This window comes from Beta vulgaris, chromosome 7 (genome assembly GCF_026745355.1).
Source record: "Beta vulgaris subsp. vulgaris cultivar EL10 chromosome 7, EL10.2, whole genome shotgun sequence".
Classification (NCBI taxonomy): Eukaryota; Viridiplantae; Streptophyta; class Magnoliopsida; order Caryophyllales; family Amaranthaceae; genus Beta; species Beta vulgaris.
This window is the reverse complement of record NC_079208.1, coordinates 35,630,324-35,651,467: the sequence shown is the minus strand read 5'-3', so window position 1 is coordinate 35,651,467 and position 21,144 is coordinate 35,630,324. Positions and strand designations below refer to the sequence as shown.

General features: G+C 34.8%; 1 protein-coding gene across 1 annotated transcript; it reads right to left on the bottom strand.

Annotated features, from left to right (window-relative positions):
- Positions 1-9,108: 9,108 nt before the first annotated feature.
- LOC104899214 (ethanolamine-phosphate cytidylyltransferase) lies at positions 9,109-20,036 on the bottom strand. Its single transcript, XM_010686365.4, has 10 exons — positions 19,468-20,036; positions 18,515-18,750; positions 18,121-18,302; positions 16,267-16,338; positions 15,055-15,122; positions 12,950-13,070; positions 10,375-10,440; positions 10,184-10,306; positions 9,697-9,792; positions 9,109-9,592 (listed from the first exon to the last, which is right to left on the bottom strand). Exons 1-9 carry the CDS (start codon positions 19,794-19,796, stop codon positions 9,721-9,723), a joined length of 1,269 nt encoding a protein of 422 aa, XP_010684667.1. The 5' UTR covers positions 19,797-20,036; the 3' UTR covers positions 9,109-9,592; positions 9,697-9,720.
- Between the last annotated feature and the right edge of the window lie 1,108 nt (positions 20,037-21,144).

Below are 21,144 nucleotides of genomic sequence, written 5' to 3'. Positions count from 1 at the left end.
AAATTGATAGCTCCATCTATTAAAGGATAATTGTGTTTATGTCTTTTGCCATTGATTCTAATATGGAATTAATAATTTGGAGAACCTTTATTCTTATTGTTTCTTTTGGTAAATTAGAGTATTTAAAATCCTCACTTAATTTATGTTCGAACTTGTTCCATAAGACTTTTGGATTACTTGGATTACAATATGCTAGTAATGTAGCAAAAAGCATTCTTAATGAGTATGTCATCTGAAATAGAGAAGCTTCTTCAAGACATTGCTCAATATAAGTGTATGTCTCTAATAATCCATTTAGTAAGGCAACTTCCTGAATTGAGGATGCTTCTTTTCCATTAATGATTTTTGAAGCCTTAAAAGAAGTGGCACCCTCAATGTGGTTTAATAATAAGCGCAAATAGTATCTTTCACCTTCTATTGGACTAGCAATTATAATTCGACCTACGACATTTCGTTCTTTTCTAAGATTTCATGTTTTGCTTTTTTTTTTTTTAATCCCATACATAGAACTCAGGGAAGTCTTTGTATAGCAATTTACTTGCATTTAAATCAATTTTGTTCATAGCGAAATATTCTGTTAGCATTGTTTTTGAGGAAGACTCGGTATTTATAATGCTATTTAGATTAGTGTGTTTGGTGAACGTGATAAATTGTCTATCTTCAAGATGTAGTTGTAAATTAATGATGGGAGGATGAATTTCATATAAAACGAATCTATAGATCCTCCACATAGCCTCTGGAGCAGAAATCCACCTTGCTGATTGAAATGCATCAATCTCATTTATCCCAGTTTTATCTTGTTAGGATAATAAATTAAACGCTACTCGATCATATACTTTGTATACATATTTATACAAGTATTTCACAACACTAATTGTTGAGCATTTTCAACATTAATATATATGACAATCAACTGTTGCCAATAAAAAAGGGTTATAAGGAATGACCCATCTATTATCTAATTTAGCACCTCGAACTTTCACAAGTTGACCATTATTTCGTCTTTTATACCTAGGGTATGAATTTTCTCCATGAGTTGTTGTAGCACAAAAATCTTTATGATATTTGTTTTTACAGCAATCTTCTTTCGTCATACAAACATTTGATTTGTTTAAAAAGCCACATGGGCCATGTATCATATGTTTACCAACACGTGAGTGTAAGTGAGGGTTTTGTTCCTTGTTTGGGAGTTCAGCACATACAATTTTGTTGTATGATTCAGAGGAAGTTAATTTATATGTAGGTTGTAAAATTATGAGAAAATGAGCATGTGGTAATCCTCTTTTTTGGAATTCAACTACATACACGTGAGCTGTGAGCACTTACCTTTTCGAAAATATGTTAATTGAATAAACAGAATTTTAACTTCTCAAGTTTAGCTTTAAAAATTCTTGCTACAAGATCGGGCCTATCTTGTGCTTGTTCTCCAAAACGCAATTCTTGTTGAATTTCAAACCATTTAGGATTACAAGTCATAGTGAGAAATATGTCAGGTTTACCAAATCTTTGGACTAAAGTCATAGCATCAATATATCGGCGACGTATATCTCTAGGGCCACCAGTAAATGAAGCAGGTAAAATTATTCTTTTTCCGGCTTTTGAACCACGATTCTTACCTATAGAAACATTATCAATAATGCCTTGGTATAATTCTGCTCGAATTTCTTCTTAACGGTTTCTAAAATAATCTAGTTGAGATGTTTCTAATTTTATGTACATGTCAACAACTAGTTGTTGTAATAGATGTCGAGAATGTAGGATGATTTCCTTTTTAAAAGGTCGAATTTGAAATTTGTAATAGTAGTATTTCCTATATGATACGTTGTTCCTTGTTTCCTTTCCTTTATTAAGCACTGCAGGAAAAGAAATGATATATGGTATAATTAAAAATTTCTAGGAGAAGCGAAAATAAGTTTATTACAATGATGTTGATTAGACGTACCTCTTTCTTCCCTTTGAAAAAGTATTTCAGAATAGATAATCTCATTGTAATCATTTTCTAAATTGTCGTGATAATGGGAATCTCCTCTTTTTTTATTTATCTTTTCTATGCCTTCATGTCATACAATATATAATAATAATGGATATTATAGTGGGTCATAACGACCATATATAATAATATTTCACTCTATGACTTTCACCACTATGACCATATACGACAATATCTCGTTCTTTAAGTTCAGTTGATTCATCATTTTCAATCCATATTGCAGCTACTTGTGATGTTGTTGGAGCGTTAAATATTCGTTGGTCTAAAGTTGGATCAGATCTTATGATAACTTTTTAGTCTTCTAAATTTGGGATATCTTTTAGACTTCTGAAGAAGTTGGAGTAAGGATTGACATCTAAACATTGGATAAGCTCGTTCACAATTTTGGCATTCATTTTTTCCGACACTTTTAGTCTATTGTCGATCTCATTATCTGTATCATAAAAATACAACTGCAAAAAATCTGGTTCATTATTAGTTGGAAGTAGTTCATTGATAAAGTGATAGACTTGTCCTTGAACTCTAAAAGTGTATATTCCTTTGTTTCTTTTACACAATTCTTTATCATATATAACACCAAAGGAGGTGAACGCAAATGAATTGCTATAAGTATGTGAATATTTGTGAAATGATTTGCTTTCTTCTGAATTAGATGTATATAAGATGTAAAGTTTTTCAGGAACATTGTTCGAAGCTAGTGCTATGTTACCATCGTCACAACAAAAGTATTTAATTAGGCTCATGATAAAATCTCTTGGCTCCACAGTAAATGCATGGCTCTACTTGAGGTAGTATTTCGACGATGTGTGCAATAGGAGTTGATGAATTTTGGTTGTTAACGGGTACACCTACATATATATGTTCATTTTAGATACTTCTTTTTTTGGTTTGTAAATGAAATTATGTGAAGAATGATACCTATCAAGTCTTGAGAATCAAAATAAGCAGTTGTATCTATGCAAGAACCTTCATCTTTAGAGCAAGAACCTATTGTTTTAAAAATTATCAAGGTTACTATATACCTATCAAATTATTCATCTATAGTAATATAACAATCTAATACTTCACAATATATTGTAGTACCTTTTTCAAAAGATGTATAACGGGTTGTTGTAGCTTTTCCTTTATGCAAAGGAAGTGATGGAGCTTGATTTCTTGTCATGTAACTAATATTGGAAATTGTTAATTCGTCGTTGTTGATAGTTAGAGCTCTTTGTGTTTTTTTAAGGGTTGCAAATTGTCATTTCTTTTTCCGAATTTCGTCCTTTTTTTCTTCTGTTAGCATTGCATACCAACTTCTCTTTTGTGAAGGATTATTTTGTGATTTAGACAATTGTGATGATTCATGTGTGGAAATTGTGTTTTCTTTACGTGAAAGTGAGTGCATAGAAGTTTCGACTTGTTTTTTTTTTTCATGTGATACGCATCTCTCCATTTTTTTTTCTAAGTTTTTCTTTATTTTCCTGAGGCCATAGAGCATATGGATGTGACTTATATTTCTTAGGAGATTTCTCTTCCATGTTTTAAGTTAATTGTAACGTTTTATATTGTGTGGGATAACTTACATATACTATTAAACACAATAATAGATGAACATGCAAAGTAAGACTAGCTATAATCTAAATAGAAGAATAAGTGAACATATAAAGTAAGATGAACTATAACTATATTAACATTTCGAACGAGAACCAAAAATAGATAGTATTGTGAGGACACACCGTTGTTGATAGCAAGGCAAAATATGACTTCTAAGTGTAAGTCTTTGTAATGCTTTCCTGTTTAAGAAATACATATAACAAAAGATGGCGTGAATAGAAATGTAATTGAAAATTAATAATTTGAACTACTAAAATTAGACAATTTGGTGTATCATGTCTCATGTGTTTTTAAATAAATACCCACTTATAATCCACTGTCAAGTTATGACATACATTTTTTTTTTTAAAAACTACTTAAAATAGAAGTATCATATTGTGCATATATGTTTTAAAGAGTGATGATGTGAAGGAATTGAAAAAGACTAAAAGGGAGTAGTTGCTCCGTCGATAATAGTTTGGCCCAAATTATGAGTATGGAGAGAATTTTAAGGGCATAATGATCACCTATACTTCCACTGTGAGATAGTTGGAATTTGTTTTAAAAAAAAGCCCACAATAAAAGGCTCAGCACGCCTGCTCTCCTTCCTCTATGGGTCGGTTTTTTCCCCCTTTCTCTTTCCTCTCCTGAACTTCATTTTATCTCTCTCTCAATGCGTGGTTTTTTCCCTATTTCTCTCTCCTCTCTTGAACTTCAGTGCGTGGGTTTTTATTTTAATTTTTTGTTGATTTTTGTTAATTATTCTATGCTTTATGTTTTATTTTTGTGATGAAAATTGCATCCACACTTGCTTTGGTCGAACCAGACCATTATTTGAGTACAACCAATTTTAATTCAATATCAGTATTCCTTTTCTAAGAATCTTTGTAATTCGGTTAATTGAATTTCACTATAAAGTTTTTTTTTTTTTTTGGCAGCAAGTACTTAGGGAGCCAACTAAACTAAAATGCGATGTCTGGCACTAGTTGTCAGATTATGGCTATCTTTTATTAGACTCCTATCTACCTTAAGTACCTCACAACTATTAAGAGATCTACACAGTTCATAGATATCATTAGAAATATTAATAAGCTGTAGGGGGAAGCTTTATTATTTAAAGCATGGATCAGATTTGCAGAGTCAGTAAATACTAGTATATCCTGCTTCCCTCATACTTGAATTTGACTATAAAGTTTTTTGTTTAGTATCTTTAACTATTAGTTATGTTGGTGAAAATAAATCGAAGAAGAACCAAAATTGACAATGGTAAAGCAAATTAGATGAAAATGGGAAAACAGAGGGAGAAGAATTCACCTTCGATTTTGCACTTGGACTTTGTACTTCTCAGTTTGTGGATGGATGAAACCCAAAAATCTACAAAAATTTTGGAGGATGTTGATTTATGGGATACATGACAAACACAAATGGAAAAAAGAAGACATAAGTTTGAACAAATAAGTGGGTAGTTTATTAGGTGGAAAAAAATTAAGCAAGCCATGTAGATGGCTTTTGGTTTGGGAGCAAGCAGTAAAAAGAATCAGGTGTTTGAGCCTAACCAAACAAGCTCTCTCACGAAGCATAGAGTTTTGTTTGATTTGGAACACTCCCTCTTTTATTATTGTTAGGATACTTGGCATTGGGTATTTTAAACTTATCATGAAAAGAGCTCTTTTAGTCGGTTAAGATTATTTTATTTTTTTACCGCCACTGTTGCCTATTTTAAATCAAAATAAATTAAAGTTATACCTCTCTTCATTTCAGATTCATTTACTAAAACTTGTCGAAATCGTGACATGAATTTTGAAGTTCTACAAAGTGTTTGATTTGTACCAAAACGTGCTCTCAAAATGAACTCCAACAATTAATTGTCTAAACAATATCAACTATTTTTTATTTCCTTTTAGTAGTCGTTTGTAAATTGCGGTAATGGGAAGAAACTTTAAGTGTAGGTTATAAGAGAAGCATCCTTATAATCTCTATGGGGAGACAATTTCAATATCCAAGTTTGTATTTTTTCTCCATGAGGAAGCAATTTCACTCCTAATTTGCATTACCACTCATTGCGAGCTAACAAAGTGGTATTGGATGTGAATGAAAATTCAAGAAGAAATATATGCACTTTAGGATAAATTAACATTACCATGAGAATGAACAAAAAATTTCTTTGCAAATTTACATACGAATTTATTTCCATTACCACCATTAATAACCAATTACCAAACGGGCCATAAAGGGGATTTCGCTTTCCTGTGCACAGGGTTGTATTGTACAATGGAACTAGGAAAGTCCAAAAAAAAAAAATACACATTCTAATCCATAATTACATGCTTATAGAAGCGTATTTGAGCCTCAAGCGATAAGTTTTTTTTTTTTGACATCTAATCAACGTACATAGGGAATTAATCAGTAGTAAATCTATTATATATTCCGGCTATTTAATGCTATCGTATGAGCCTGCTGGACTTGAGCCCGATGGACCTTCAAAATGCGGCACCATTGGAAAGTGCCCGCTTCTTCCCGAATATCCTTTAGTGTGTGGTGAATAGTTATATCAGCCTTCGTTTGAGATCTTAAGAATTGGACCAGGGCCACTGAGTCCGTGATAACGAGAATTTTTTAAAAATTTGTTGTGCGAGCCCATCGGATAGCAGAGAGACATGCCGCTGCTTCTGTTTGTAGAGCTGAAGCACATACAAAAACGATCCTTGACAACGAAGGGGTTGCCCATGCTGTAGTGCTACCCAAGCGGCTCCTCCAAACCCAGAGTTTGTCTCCCAAGAGCCATCTGTCTGGATAATGATGTCCGGAGTGCCGTTTTCCGATTGCTCATGATTGGTGAATATAAATCACGGTGGAGAATCATAGTTGGGCGCCGGAGGAGGGATTATCGTCAGAGAGTCATTCGCGATGAAACGTGAATGGTGTTGTTCGCCTTCTCTTATATATGTCCTTAAAACCTCTGTTGTGGCCCTCACCTGGTGGAATATTTGCGCGTTCCTTGTCTTCCAGATAGCCCACACGGTACCAATAAACTGTGGTAGACGTAAACCTCCATAGCCATCTTCCTTAAGATATTTTCCAAACCAAAATTCTAGCCATTGTGCCAGCGATAACTCCAGATGATAGTGGGAATGGATTTGGAGATCATTTCCTTCCCAAGCCTCAGTAGCGAGGGGGGCAGTTCCTGAAGATGTGTTGGTCATCCTCTTTATCATGCAAACAAGTTTGACATTGGTTAGTAGTCGTAATCCCTCGCTGGTGGAGATTAGAAGACGTGGCCAAACAGTTGTGCCATAATTTCAATACGAATATTTTCCACTTTGGCATGATGTTCAATCCCCAGAGTTGACAAAAGAAATTCGAGGTCTCTGGAATTGTCATGCTGCTGATTTCTCTTTGCTGGTGTTGTAACAGTAACCCATACTCAGACTTCATGGAATAATTCCCGGACCGGGCCAAAGGCTAGTAAATCCTATCGTTTTCAATAGTTCGAGATGGCAGTTCAATCCCCTGAATGAGTCTGGCATCATCTGGGGTGAAAATTTTATGAATCTGTCAAGGGGTGAAAATTTTATGTTGGCCCCTTCACAGAGTGTAATCCCATCCCGAAAAATTGGAATTTTACCATTAACGCAAGCTTTTGTGGCAGCTTTGATAGAGATACCATTCCCCACTTTCCATGCACAGGATCCCTGCAAAGTTTGGCTAGCCTTAATAAGGTTATGACGCCCCAAAGACATATTGTACTGAGATGTTCGGATCCATGATTTCTGTTGGTGATGTGATTGGAACACCTTAGCGAGCAACAATTGGGGTGCTGGATAATGCGCCACACCTTTTTCATAAGTAGCGCTTTATTAAAGCAGCCAATGTTACAGATTCCAAGACCACCCTGACCACGCAGTTGATGTAACACCTCCTTTCTTTTCCAATGAATACCTTTCTGTAGATTGTTTTTCCAGAAGAAACGCGCCAGTATAGCATCCAACTTGTTTGTTATAGTTACTGGAATCGGAAAATGGACAGATGGTTCACAATGGAAGCCACCAAAATAGAATGGATGATTATGAGCTTCGTCGACTGCGAAAGTGGACTGTGGTTCCAGATAGCTATCTTGTTTGAGATTATGTCTAGTAGAGGTGTGAAGTGCTGAACCTTCGGACCCTGAATGTCAATTGATGATCCCAGACACGTACCGAGCGATGGTTTGTCCATCATCTGAAGAGCATTTCTATAGACGTGTCTTTGATCCGAGCTAATATTAGGCCTGAACTTTACAAATGATTTATGCTGATTAATCATCTGTCCTGAGACATCACAAAATCGTGTTACTATTGTATTAACTGCATTGCAGGCTTCTTCAGATGCACAAAAGAAGAATAGGGCATCATCTGCAAAAAAGAGGTGGGATACTGTCGGACCTCGTTTTCCAATCTTTGTAACATGTAATAGTCTTAAATCCGTTGCCAACGTAGTCATTCGAGAGAGAATATCCATGCAAAAGAGAAATAGATATGGCGACAGTGGATCTCACTGCCTTAATCCACATTGTGGGGGTAAAGGACTAATAGATGAATACCAAAATGCCTTCGTATCGGGGCGGCATATGGATGATAACATTTTGATTTCTCAAGTACCAAAATGATAAGGTCACTGCTTATGATAACATAGAATTGTAGCAATTTATTACAAATTTGTGACGTGCTTAAAATGGTGAGTTAAGTTATGGCATATTTTAATATAATTTCTAATAGGCTTTGCAATAATCTTTGACTTGGAATTATAGCAATTTATTATAAATTTGTGACTTGCTAAAAATTGTACTTCCTCTGTTTCATTTTAATTGTTACACTTTGATACTTTACACTATTCACAAATTTCACTTTGACCATCAGTTGTGATTTATACGTGGATGAAAATATAATCATGTGAGATCTTGTTAAATTCATCATAACATATATTTTGATTAATATATATGTTTTATAATTTTTACAAATACAAAACCAAAGATATATGTCCTTAAATTTTGCATTGACATGCATGAAAAGTGTAAGTGTGTAGATTAAAATGAAACAGAGGGAGTAAATCAAGTCGAGCCATGTTTTAATATAATTTCTAACGGGTTTTTCAATAACGTTTATTATGTACAAGATGAATATCGGGGTTAATAATATTGGGGATAAAAATACCACACTGAAGAACGAGATTTAATAATTTGGGTTTTCCTCACTGCCTCTTTGAGAAGGCAGCAGAGGAAAGTGGATGAGCTAAATGACCCAAAGTACTCCTTCAAACTTCAAAGTAGAATAACCATCCAAAAAGATCAGATTTAAGATGTTTAGGAGTTAAGCTTCAATTTGTATTCTTGTTATATGACTCATTCGATTCAGATCATATTCAATCAATGAGTCCTTCAAAAAGAGAATCAAATCAATATCAAGTTTGACCACCTTAGATTATATTAGCTAGTTTATAAGCATAATGTATCAATTTCATTTTCAATCATATTAATTTCATAATCAAGTTGAATATTTATATCAATCTGAGACCAAATTAAGTTACTTGATTTCATATATAAATTGTGTTTTCGTCAGGTCAATCTTATCAGGAATAACCAAAAAAGCTATTAACCCTTATATTGAAAAAATCAAAGGACAAAGAAATACAAGAGAATAAAAAAAAAAAAATATTGGTTCCTAAAATGCTGCAAATTGAAGGGGGGAAAAACTAAAGAATTATAATTAAAAATATTACAACTATGTCAAATGAATCTTGCCTATCATAAAGAAGCACTAAACCATTATCTATTCCCTACTCTTCTTTTGTATCTGCAAAGCCTCCAAAATGCAACTAAATCCAATCCAAGAGCTTTTATGCATTTCGTTATGTTGCAACTCCTCATGTTGCAATTTCCATCATCTTATTTCCGTTTCCAACATAATTTCAGTACTGCTCCTTTCGCTGGTAGATTTTATGGGCACCTACACTACTAAATGCTCAAGAATGAAGCTGAATGGATTTGGCAGCCTACAGAAGTTTTCAGTCAGCCAACAAGATGTGATTAATTACACGCTGCATACTAACCATTACAACTTGTAATGAAGAAGATAAAACAAACCACAGCTTTTTACCTAACCGTAATCTGTTTATAGTTTTCAATCACCAGACACGTAAGTCTTTTCCTCATAATACTTCCTCTCACTCGTTGCTTTCTTCTCATTCCGTTTCTGCAGAAATGTCAGGAATCATACATCAGAGTGATCAGACAGCACCACAACACGTAAAAGCAGAAACATCACCACCAGTAACATGAATCCTGCGCCCACGAGTGGGAGGAGGATTGACCTAATCTTAAACAGTCTCGCGTTCTCACAATAAACCCCCTCTAATTTCTCAGGAACACCAAAGAACACCCTTAAACGTGTTTGAAGTTACATATATATGCCACTAAGAGTGGGTTAAATTTCGGCCCCTAACCCCCTTCATGGAAGAAGATGGAGAAAATCTCTTGGCACATTTAGATGGATGGATATAGGAGTTTAAGTTAAGAAAAGTTTAAATAAACTTTGAGATGATAATGCAATGGAGAAAGAGCTCATAGGTAAGAGAAGGGCAGACCTGATAAGCTTCATGATTTGCAACAATTCTCCTAATTATTGTCGTGGTAGTTATGTCCAACGGACTGTCTATAACTTTGAAGATGCCCATACTAATCGGGACAGCATATGGGTTGTCATTTTCCTGCAAAATACAATATGAGTAACAACCAACGAGATCAGATGATACATGGAAAGTGGCCAAATATTTACCTGCTGGAAGTCATCACTCTCAGCTACAGTTCCATGAACCACCAATGAGATATTGAAAGTTGTAATCTGCACCCGACAAACAAAGGTTATAAATAGAAACTCTCCTTCACAAATCAATTCCAAAGACAATAAGATAAAATAGCCTCATTGAACTTTGGTTCGATTGTAAGAAACGGAATGGAAAGGAATCGAATAAGAGGGAGGAAAGGTAACAATAACAATTACATTTATGTTTGGTCCAAAGTCCAAACAATGGAATGAAATCACCAGTAACTTCATTTTTCATGCAACTTTTTAGATAGATAGCAAAATTACTTGATAATGCATCACTTTTGTGAATAAAAGCAATAATAATATTACTGCTTTGAGAAAAATGGAATAACTTTTTGCTTACCAAATCTCAAGAATTTTAACCCCCAAATCCCAAAAGATAAAAAAAATCACTTGGGAGTTGTAAGTATTGACTTTCATACAGCTTCTTCATTGTTATTAACCACAGGAGATTAGAAATAATAGGATCCAAATAATTTGCATGAAGTTGAAAAACAATCTAATTCAAATATTCAGATCATCTCAGAGAAGGATTTTGAAGAGAGTTGAAGAGGAGAAAGAAACAAAGAAAGAAAGAAAGAAAGAACGAAATAAAGAAAGAAAGAAAGAAAGAAAGAAAGAAAGAAAGAAGGAAGAGTGCAGTAAAACCGTTTTCAAATTTGGATATTGCGGAGAGTAACAATGTGTTAGCGCTGTATGGGAAGCAGTAACAGATGTGTGGAATAGGTTCCCTCCACGGAACGGTAAGGGTTATCAAAGCCAACAAACCAAACAACACCTAGCAGAATTCCTTTCTTGAATCCGTTTCTAGACCTTAAAAACATCAAACAACACATGCTCTAAATCTAATACTTTAAGCCCTAACAAGACGCTCATTAATAGAGTAGGCAATAGCACCTACTCATGTTCGTACACATGATTTTAAAGTGAAATTATGATTAATGAGGCTAATATTATATTCCCGTCCATTTTCATTTCTCACCTACAAATATGATTTCATTGTACTCTTCTACATTATGTTTCAATTTGTAATCAGCTCATAATTACAAATAATTACATAAGTATTATTTAATGTGGCTGAAAGCAAATCAGCAAGCCAAAATAAAAACAACTTCAGCAGCAGATTTCCAAATTCACTTCTTTTCCAGCAAATCCAGCATGGATGCACTCCCTCCATCCCAGAACTTTCACACTTGCCTTAAATGGACGTCCCTTAATTTTAAAAGCAAATCTTCTTTGTCTATCACATCCACCCCTTTTCACTTTTTATCAATATAATTTCTGTCTCTTATTTTTCTTCTCTCTTCCCACTTCCATTTTCTTTAATTTCTACTTACTAGTCTCTGTACTTTCCAAATATACCCACCACATCCTATACGAAATACTTTACCCTGAGGATATTATTTGATTGTAGGTAATGTATCAAGGGGGTAATATAAGAAAAAATAAAGAGATTTAAGGTGGATGGAGGTGGTGTTAGATGATAAGGTATTAAGTATATGTGCTCTTCGACTTATTTTTCCTCTAACTTGTATTAATGTTCTCTTAACTACCATGAAGTATAACGATTCTGAATCATCCTGAACTTTTCTAAATTTTCATAATTTCTTTGACATTTTATACTTTTCCTATTTTTTCTGAACTTTTCTTAATTCTTCTGAATATAAGTAAATATAAGTTGGAGATAACATATCCTAATTGTTCTAGGAGGGGTAATTACTACCAAAATGAGGGTAAATTCCCCCTTTCCTCCCTTGCTCTTTGCGTTTTCTACATCATCTCATCTAGCACTACCTACACCACCTTCACTCTCTTTATTTTGTCTTCATCACTTCCTTAAGGCATTACCTCAATACAAGTATACCCTTAATAATAATATCTTACTCAATTGGTATATTATGACTGAAGGGAGTATACACGTTCTCTAGGTTGCATCATTCAAGTGGGTCACAATATCTGAAAGGGGTTTGTCACAAGGGAGGACACTGGGGGAGGGGAGCAAGTAGAAAGGTACGAGACGTGCAAGGAAAAGACATTTATAACATAAACTGATGCCATACCACAATATACAGCCTCCACGTTTATGATCCAAGCATACCCTTCATACCCAATTGTAAAAAAAGGAGTAGGAAGGACGGAGCATTGTTCTATGAAGTATCATCTTTCAATTCGGAAACAGTATGTACGAGTATGGGGTTGTGCAAAATGGAGGAGTCTGGAGGAGAGGGGAAAGGGGAAAAAAAACAAAAAAAAGAGGTGTGTAACATAAAGTTATGTCATACCACGGTATACATCCCCCACTTTCTTGCCTCTATCTACTGCCAGTGTTTTCCTTGGTATGTAAAGTACATTTTATGTTCTTGTACACATCTAAGCAAACAGAAAAATCAACCACAAACCCAACCTTTATTGCCTATTGTGCTCTCTCTCTCTCTCTCTCTTTTAACTTTGCTTAATCGAAGGGGTAATATCATGAGAAGGAAAGAGAGAAGCCACAAGCTATCAAACAAAAAAGCGAACTAACCGTGTCTTTGGAAACTTCCCAAGGAGCACCTATGATCACCTCATCTACGTAACGGCAGGCCAAGACACTCAGGCTTCTTTCATGAAGATTCATGATAGGACGGTGACTTCCTCTTTTAGCACTGCAAACATTAAAAACAAAAAAAAAAAAAAATTAAAACAAACAACCTAAATCAATTCAGAATTACAAGACTTTCATGAGGGAGGGAAATCAAGTATTAGAAAATGATAGCAACAAGCCTCCATTTCTTGAAGTTGGATGTATATTATTGGTGATGTCGGAGACTGGTTCAACTGTATTGATGCTTTATTTTTCTTGCATGTCTTTTTCTTGGTTTACTTATCATGGATGACAACAGTCGGATTGGTACTCATGGTGGTAAAGGTTATGGAGGTGTTATATGTCATATATCAAAGTCTTAGCTAGGATTATCAAAGTGAAAACTAGGGACTTCATTTTCTCTTTCAAGTGAAGTTTTAAGTATCTAAATGTGTTTAGACCTTACAGGCAATTGTTTCTATCCACACTAATAGATCTGATACTATGTTTCTTAAGTGTATACTAATTATCTTGGACTGCGTGTAAGGTTCGATAACTGTTCAAGAGAATATACATTGTGAAATCAAGCTTAATATTTTCCATTTGTGTACAAGTTATTTTTCGTAGAATGTCTATTGCTTTTAATCATGTTTATGATGTTTAAATGTGACATGTAAATTCAAATTGTTGTTTAGAATAACATTTGTACTTAGAATAGTTTATCAAGAGCAAAAGTCATTATTTAGAAGTTTATACCCTTGTAACCTACTAGGTCTTGGGATCTGAAAAACCAGAGTAATTATGCTAATTTTTGTCACCTATTACCATATGTTAAGTTTAGAATATATTAAGTTAATTTATTTACCTTTTAATGGTAAAATTCACCTAGATCATGCTTTTATGAGTTAATGGTACAAAATGTATTTTGTTGATCAAAAATTACAATCTTGAACTTACTGACCACTGACGAGCACGTTTTAGTATAAGTAGTATACTTATTATGATTCATGATTAGAAAGTTATAAAATAAAAAAATCGTATGAAGACTAATTTGATCAAAATGATCATGTTCTAGTTTGATTCTCTAAGCGAAGTTATAGATACACAGAATGGTTGAGATTTTAAATGCTTTACATAGACCTTAGTGTATTATATCATGTTATAAATATTAATTTCATAATTTTTTAAATAATTGTTCGGAAATACGGACAGCATAATAGTGACTTTGTCTGATACTTAAATTTTAACGTTGTAGATAAGATGTGTCTGCTTAACACTTGCAAGCACTATAGGGTCACAACCCTCATTCATTTGCAGAGGGTTACCTGACTTGGCTCGAGGACATGTACAAAGACTTATGTGAAGTTAGATTTATAAAGTTTGGTTTTGTCACTGTTACTGAGCAAATTGAAGTAACTTCAGGCTTCATATTCAACACACTTATTTTGGTAAGTGGCATGATAATAGTCTAGAAGGTCCATCAGAGTTGTTACACTATGCCTTGGTATGACAATTTTAGTCAGGCAAATTCAGGTTGTTACAACTTGATAAAGCATTTCAAGAAAGTAAATCAAATAAAAATACGCAATCAACCAGAAAACCAAAATTTTAACTTTTCTTTATTGGCTAACATAACTCCCAAAGGAAGGTAAAAGAGGATAATCACTTCACTACATCTATCCTAGAATTTCAGTCCCTTTGAGAAACTTTTAAGGAACATATCATGAAATGAGTTCACGTAGAATTCACGGCACCTGGTTCTTCTAAATTATCCCAGAACTAAATTCTCCCTCAACTGAGGTATTGATTTATATCATTCAATTAAACAAGAGCAACCAAGGAAATTGTAAGAGTCTTATATATTAATTCATGGTTACAGAGTTACAAACAACATGATATGACATGCAATGAAAGAAAAAGAGATTAAAGTTCTAGGGCAAAGAGATTAATACTGTTTAAAAACGTAACATCAAACTAATGACATATTTCAATGTATTTTCAACAATGAAATCAATAGTAAGGTGAAAGCTTGTTCAGAAAGACATGAGAAGGGCATGGATAATAACCTGACAGTCTGGTCCGTATGAATTCCAACGAGAAGAAAGTCTCCTAGTTCCCGAGCAAGTCGTAATATCTACAAGTCAAAGGATCATCACTATTCAAGTTAGCAAATGAAATCCATAGGTATTAGGTATACAACAATAAGCTAAAGAAACTGTAAAAAAAGGTTGTGCTCTTTTCAACTTAAATTTGCTTATTTCAGATCTTTTCAGTTCAGATCTTGAATTCTACTTTATTACTATACAAGTTCAGATGTTGGATTCTACTTTTCTACTTTACAAGTTCAATCAACTCAGTTCATAAAGGATAAAGAAATTTCAAATTCACACAAGATTAATTATAACAAATATTAAATTCTCATAATTACTATTATTCTTGTTTTAATGGAGTAGAATTATCAAAGTAAAATTTATTATCCACAAATTGAATGGGACACCTAGACAATAAAAATTTTCAGAAGACAATTGAACAAAAAATTTCAAGTAAAGCAAATGTAAATTAACTGACGATTCACAACATTGACTAGAGACAGTATAACTTTCAAAAGGTTATAATAATGTCTTCTTTTAAATATCAAATCAAGTCTATAATGAACCTCTTACAAATATTTGAAACTTCAATCTGTACCACACCACACAGAACCCACATATATGACTCAACAAATTTTTGACGCTCGATAAATGGGTAATTCAAAGTTGTGCTGTATTTCCTCTATGTACCACCTTAAACAGCTTTTAAGAAGCATGGGGTGATATAGACTGAGAAGCGAGCCAACCACACAGAACCCAACATATAAGACTGTAATGAACGCTTGGCATTAGATAAATGAGCATTTATGAGCAAAGATGGAAGTGTATACATGGATTGGGCAAGAATTTAAAACGGATTTAAGAAGCATGTTGTGATATAGTGCAACAAGCGAGCCAACTTCATAAGTAGTAATAACTGATAGCAGGTAACAGAAAAGGCCAAATTTCGGAAAACATAAAGTTGTCTACTTCATCTAACAGTATACAGCTCAAGTAAAGAGATTCTGCACATCTATAATGAACGACCCAGAAGGACGTAAATGCGAGTATGCATCCCTTCCAAAAGTAATACATTAATTCCCTCATAGAAAGATAATTGCAAGTAAGTGAACAGAAGGTGGAAAAATGGAAAAGACTACCAAAAGAATTGGCTACAAAAATTAACTTAAGAAGAGAATAGAAGCATACCTCTACATGCCCTGCATGGAAAAGATCAAAAGCACCATCAATATAAACTATGCGTGAATCTGGTTTGGGACCCTGTATTGTAAGGAAAAATTAAATGAGACGTACCATAACAACCACGCAATTCATGTGTGAAAACTCAACGAAAGCGTCCATGCTCGAATTCAGGCTTTCTATTGAATTCATGCATTGTCAACAGAAATAAAATTTTTACTTTGCAAGAAGTGCAAAAAGCTTCAGTCTTTCTGTCTGCTTACAGAAGTAAGATTAATAAGTCTAAGCAAATCTGCATACGTAAATGTAACGATGCTTATGCAGGATGTAAGTAAATTCCAATATGGGTATAAAATTCTCCTTTTGTTCCCCTCTCCCTTGTTGTCTTCTATTACATTCCTTAAGGCATCGTAATTTGCATCTAAAGGCCTTGGTCTTAACCAAATGAACTACTAAAATGAAATTATTTAAGCATATTTTCATAAGCCCTGAACTAAACTTTAACTTATCAAAACTGATGAGCCATATCGAACTCATTAGCCTTGAGTTAACTTATCTCCAGAACTGAGATGTCTAATCGAACAAGACATAAGCATACTCATCTGCATTCACGAAGCTCCTTTAACCAACTAAACCAATCCTTACCCAATGTAAAGCTGGATCACATGCAGATAGTATACTAATTTCTTCTGTCATCAGCATTTGCCAATTTTCATTAAAAATCAGAATCTAAAAGCTCATATACCTCACAGTCTATCCACACTTCAGGCTGTCTGTTTCTCATTTCACAATGAACCTCTTCAATCCCTTGTGCTCTGCACATCAACTATTCGAGAGAAATTCACATCTTTCCCAAATCATTTTACATGCCTTTCTCATATTCTCTCCTCCACACTGCTATGGCCACTTCTCTTAAAATAATTCATTTCTAATTGTCTGTCATTGTGCAACTCAAGAATATATCTATCTTATAATCCTCATTTTTATAGATGAATTATTCACCATGCAATGGACATTTATTTCTTAAAATGCCAAGCTGTCCTATATACTTAATTTTCTTGTAGAAGCTCTTACTGAAAATGTAGATGACTGTAAGTTAGAACTTTGCTTGCAGGCTTGTATTTAATAGTAATGCTGGAGTAAATGGAATTGGGGGGTTTTCCTAATGATAGGACAAAAAAGATCCTTCAAATACAGTTAAAATGTGACGAAACTTTTCCAAGGCTATATTGACTTAGAGAGACATCACCTCACAATCAAGGTATTACGTTACACTTGATGATGATGAAATGATCACCGTGTCCATAGAAACACCATAAGCACTAACGGCCAGTTTGGTAGTTGGTTATAAATGGTGGTAATAGGAATGAATTTGTATGTAAATTTGTGAAGAATATCATTGTCCATTCCCATGGTAATGCTAATTTATCCTAAAGTGTTCACTTTCATTCTTGAATTTTCATTCTCATCCAATACCACCTTGTAGGTAGTAATAAGTGGTAATGAGTGGTAATGAAAATTGCTTCCTTTTGGAGACAAAAACACAAGTTTAGGAGTAAGATTGCTTGCCCATGCAGAAAAAATGCCTCCCCATGGAGATTTTAAGGGTGCTTCCCTAATGAAATTACACTTAAAATTCATTCCCATTACCGCAATTTATTAACAACTACCAAACGGGCCGTAAGTGTATAACCTACTTGTGCAATATAGCTGTCTCAAACCCTTATGGAACAACCTCATTTAGAAAATATGAGGACTCGACTGTACAAAAGTGATAGTCCGCAAATGCAAAACTGAAGATTAGATTCAGGAAAATAATCACATCTCCAAAATTCAGGGTAGTTTATGGAGAACTGTGTGTACCTTTCCATTTGAAAATTGAACAATTCTGCGAGATGTTGGGAGAAAGTGTGAGATACGAGTCCCGCCGGCTGATACACCATCATCAAACTTTTGGCTATGACCATGGCTGAACTGTCTCTGAAGGGAAGAATGATTGGTATTTTCATTAAGAGACCTTTCTCTGACGCAAAGAAGCATACGGCCTGCACAGCGACACTAAATGTGTCAACAAAGCATACACTACCAATAGAATCAAATGAAGAGCACATAGATAAGTCCGAAGCTATTGACACACACATTTAAAAATTTCATACAACCAAAAGTACAGTAGTTGAACATTCTATCAAACCAAATACCAAAATATTATTTAGTAGCAAAATGTGATAACAAATTCAAATCTTAGAAGTGCTACTACCAACAATGTCTGTACTGGAAACTCCTTCTGTCCGTTTGATCTGCTTAAATCGACCAGCTCTTTTGGCTAGAGCATAAGCATCACTTCCGTCAGGAAGAAGACAGGGGTCATCTCCATGAATAATGTAGTCGATATTATATTCATCAAATAGTTTCTTCATAAAATCTTCAGTAATTGCATAAGGTGCATCAGGAATGACCTCATCCACCCATTTTACAGCCTGGACCATTGTCATCCTGTCAAAAGTTCAAATTAAACAGTTAATTTAAAAAATATACTTCAAGAAAATAAATATGCAACAGTTAGCTATATCCCTCATGCCATCAACCATAGAATACCTCACAAGTCACAACTACAAAAAGAAGCCTTCCTTTCTTGAAAGAGAACAAAATAAACAGTAAGGAAGACTATAAAATTTCTAACAGTAACTGCTATAGTCTAGTATCATCCTAAGAACATCAAACCCCAAGAACATCATATCTGAAAGCCCTAAAATTCCCACAACCTAAGATAGCAAAATACCAATCTCTAAGTGTTCCTTACAGCATCTACATAAGAAACATCAACTAGCTGAACAACAAATCTCCATTGCCATAATTCAAATGGATAATCACTCAAACCCCATACACAGCAAAAAAATACGGGAAAAAAGCCTCGATTCACTGCTTCTACTACTTCAATTTGACTCCTTTTCTACATTGCCATTCGGGAATTATCAATTAAGTTCTCATATAATCATCAAACTTACAATAAACAAGAAAATCCAAACTCTTTTACCTTTTCATTCATACACATAGTAATATATGGCATTTCAGTCTATCAGTTCATAAGATCAAGTAAAACAATTACCACTATCCAACCTTCAACACAACACACAAAAATCAGCTAAAAATCACCACAAAACAAACAACAAATCAACACGAAGTCGAAGAACGAAATCGAATCGAAAAGACCTTTCATGAAGCGGAGTAACAGGAGGTCCTTTATTAGCAGTGATCTCTTTATCACTAACAACACCAACAACTAACTGATCGCCAAGCGCACGAGCTTGGCGAAGAGCATTACAATGGCCGTAATGCATCATATCGAAACATCCATCCATATAAACACGAATTGGCTTCTTCTTCTTATTCCTCACCCACAATTCTAGGGTTTCCGATAATCCCACCGCATGAATTCCCCAAATTGATAACCCTAACGCAACCCCTGTTATCACGCATTTTGCTATAAACTTTAATTTCTTCTCTGCATTTTCTTCTGCAGCCAAATCAGACACCATCATTCACTACGAATTACGATACGGTTTATCTCGTTGATTTTTTCAGCTGCATATATTATTGAGGGTTGATAGAAAATGGGGAAGATCTCTAAAAATGGAGTTTTCTGGGGTGTTCTGGAGAAAAGTTGTGATTTTGTTTACGTTCTCTCTTTTGTTCTCTTTTGTTTACGTTCTCTCTTTAGTAATATCTGCATTTTGTTGAGCCTTTGGAGCAGTTACCACTTTCAATCATAGGAAAAAGGACCACACCTTTGCTTTATTTTTTTAGTGATCAACCTCAACTTTGCTTTATTCTTTTAGTGATCAACCTTAACTTTGCTTTATTTTATTTTTCTTTTTGGACTTTTAAAAAAAAATTACCACTCCAATCGAGTTTTCTTAAAAAGCAATGGTTTTATAAAAATAAATTTCAATTGTTGTAATTTAGAGCGATTTTGAGCAAGATTGAGAGAATGATATTATAGTTATGTATCTCATTTTCTCCCGCAAATTGCGGTATATATAGTGTCGGGTGAATAATTCACCCGATGATACAACATATCACTGCAATATGCAGTGAAACGTCTAATCTTGGGCGGCAAAGATACAGCGTCATATTTATCTGTTTACTGTTTACATAAAATATTACAACACTCCCCCTTAAACGGACCCTCAAATGTAATTATGGGTGACAACTGCCTCATTAAAAACTTTACATTTGAAAAACGATTTTTTCACCAGGTACCCCTGGAGGTTTCACGAAATGCACCAAGTACCCTCGTTGTTTCAAAAATGCACCAGATGTCCTTGTGATTTGCAAAATGCACCAAATACCCTTAATGACTAACGGTGTTAAGTTTCCGTTAGCTTTATTTACTATTTTGCCATTATTAACCCCTAACCCTAAACCTTAACCCTTAACTCCAACCTAAACCCTAACCCTTAACTCTAACCCTAAACCCTAACCCTAAGATTAACCCTCCCCCACCACCCCTCCTCCCCAACCCCCGCAGCAGCCCCCACCTCCTCCCACCCTCGTCAAATTCCCCCCTCCTCCGTCAAAAACACACACGACACAACATAACCCCCATTCCCCCCGCAGCGGTGGGGTCGGTTGGTTGAACGCGAAGTGGGGGGGGATTCAATGGAAATCGACACGGGTGGGGGGTTTCGATGGAAATTGACGGGGGTGGGAAACAGGGGTAGGGGAATTCGACAGAAATCGATGAGGGTGGGGGAACAGGGGTGGGGAGAATTCAACGGGAAATTAACGGGGGTGGGGGGAATTCGACGAGAATCAACACGGGTAGGGGGAATTTGACGGAAATCAACGGGGGTGGGGAAAGGGGAGGAAGGTGGTATGGGGGGGTGG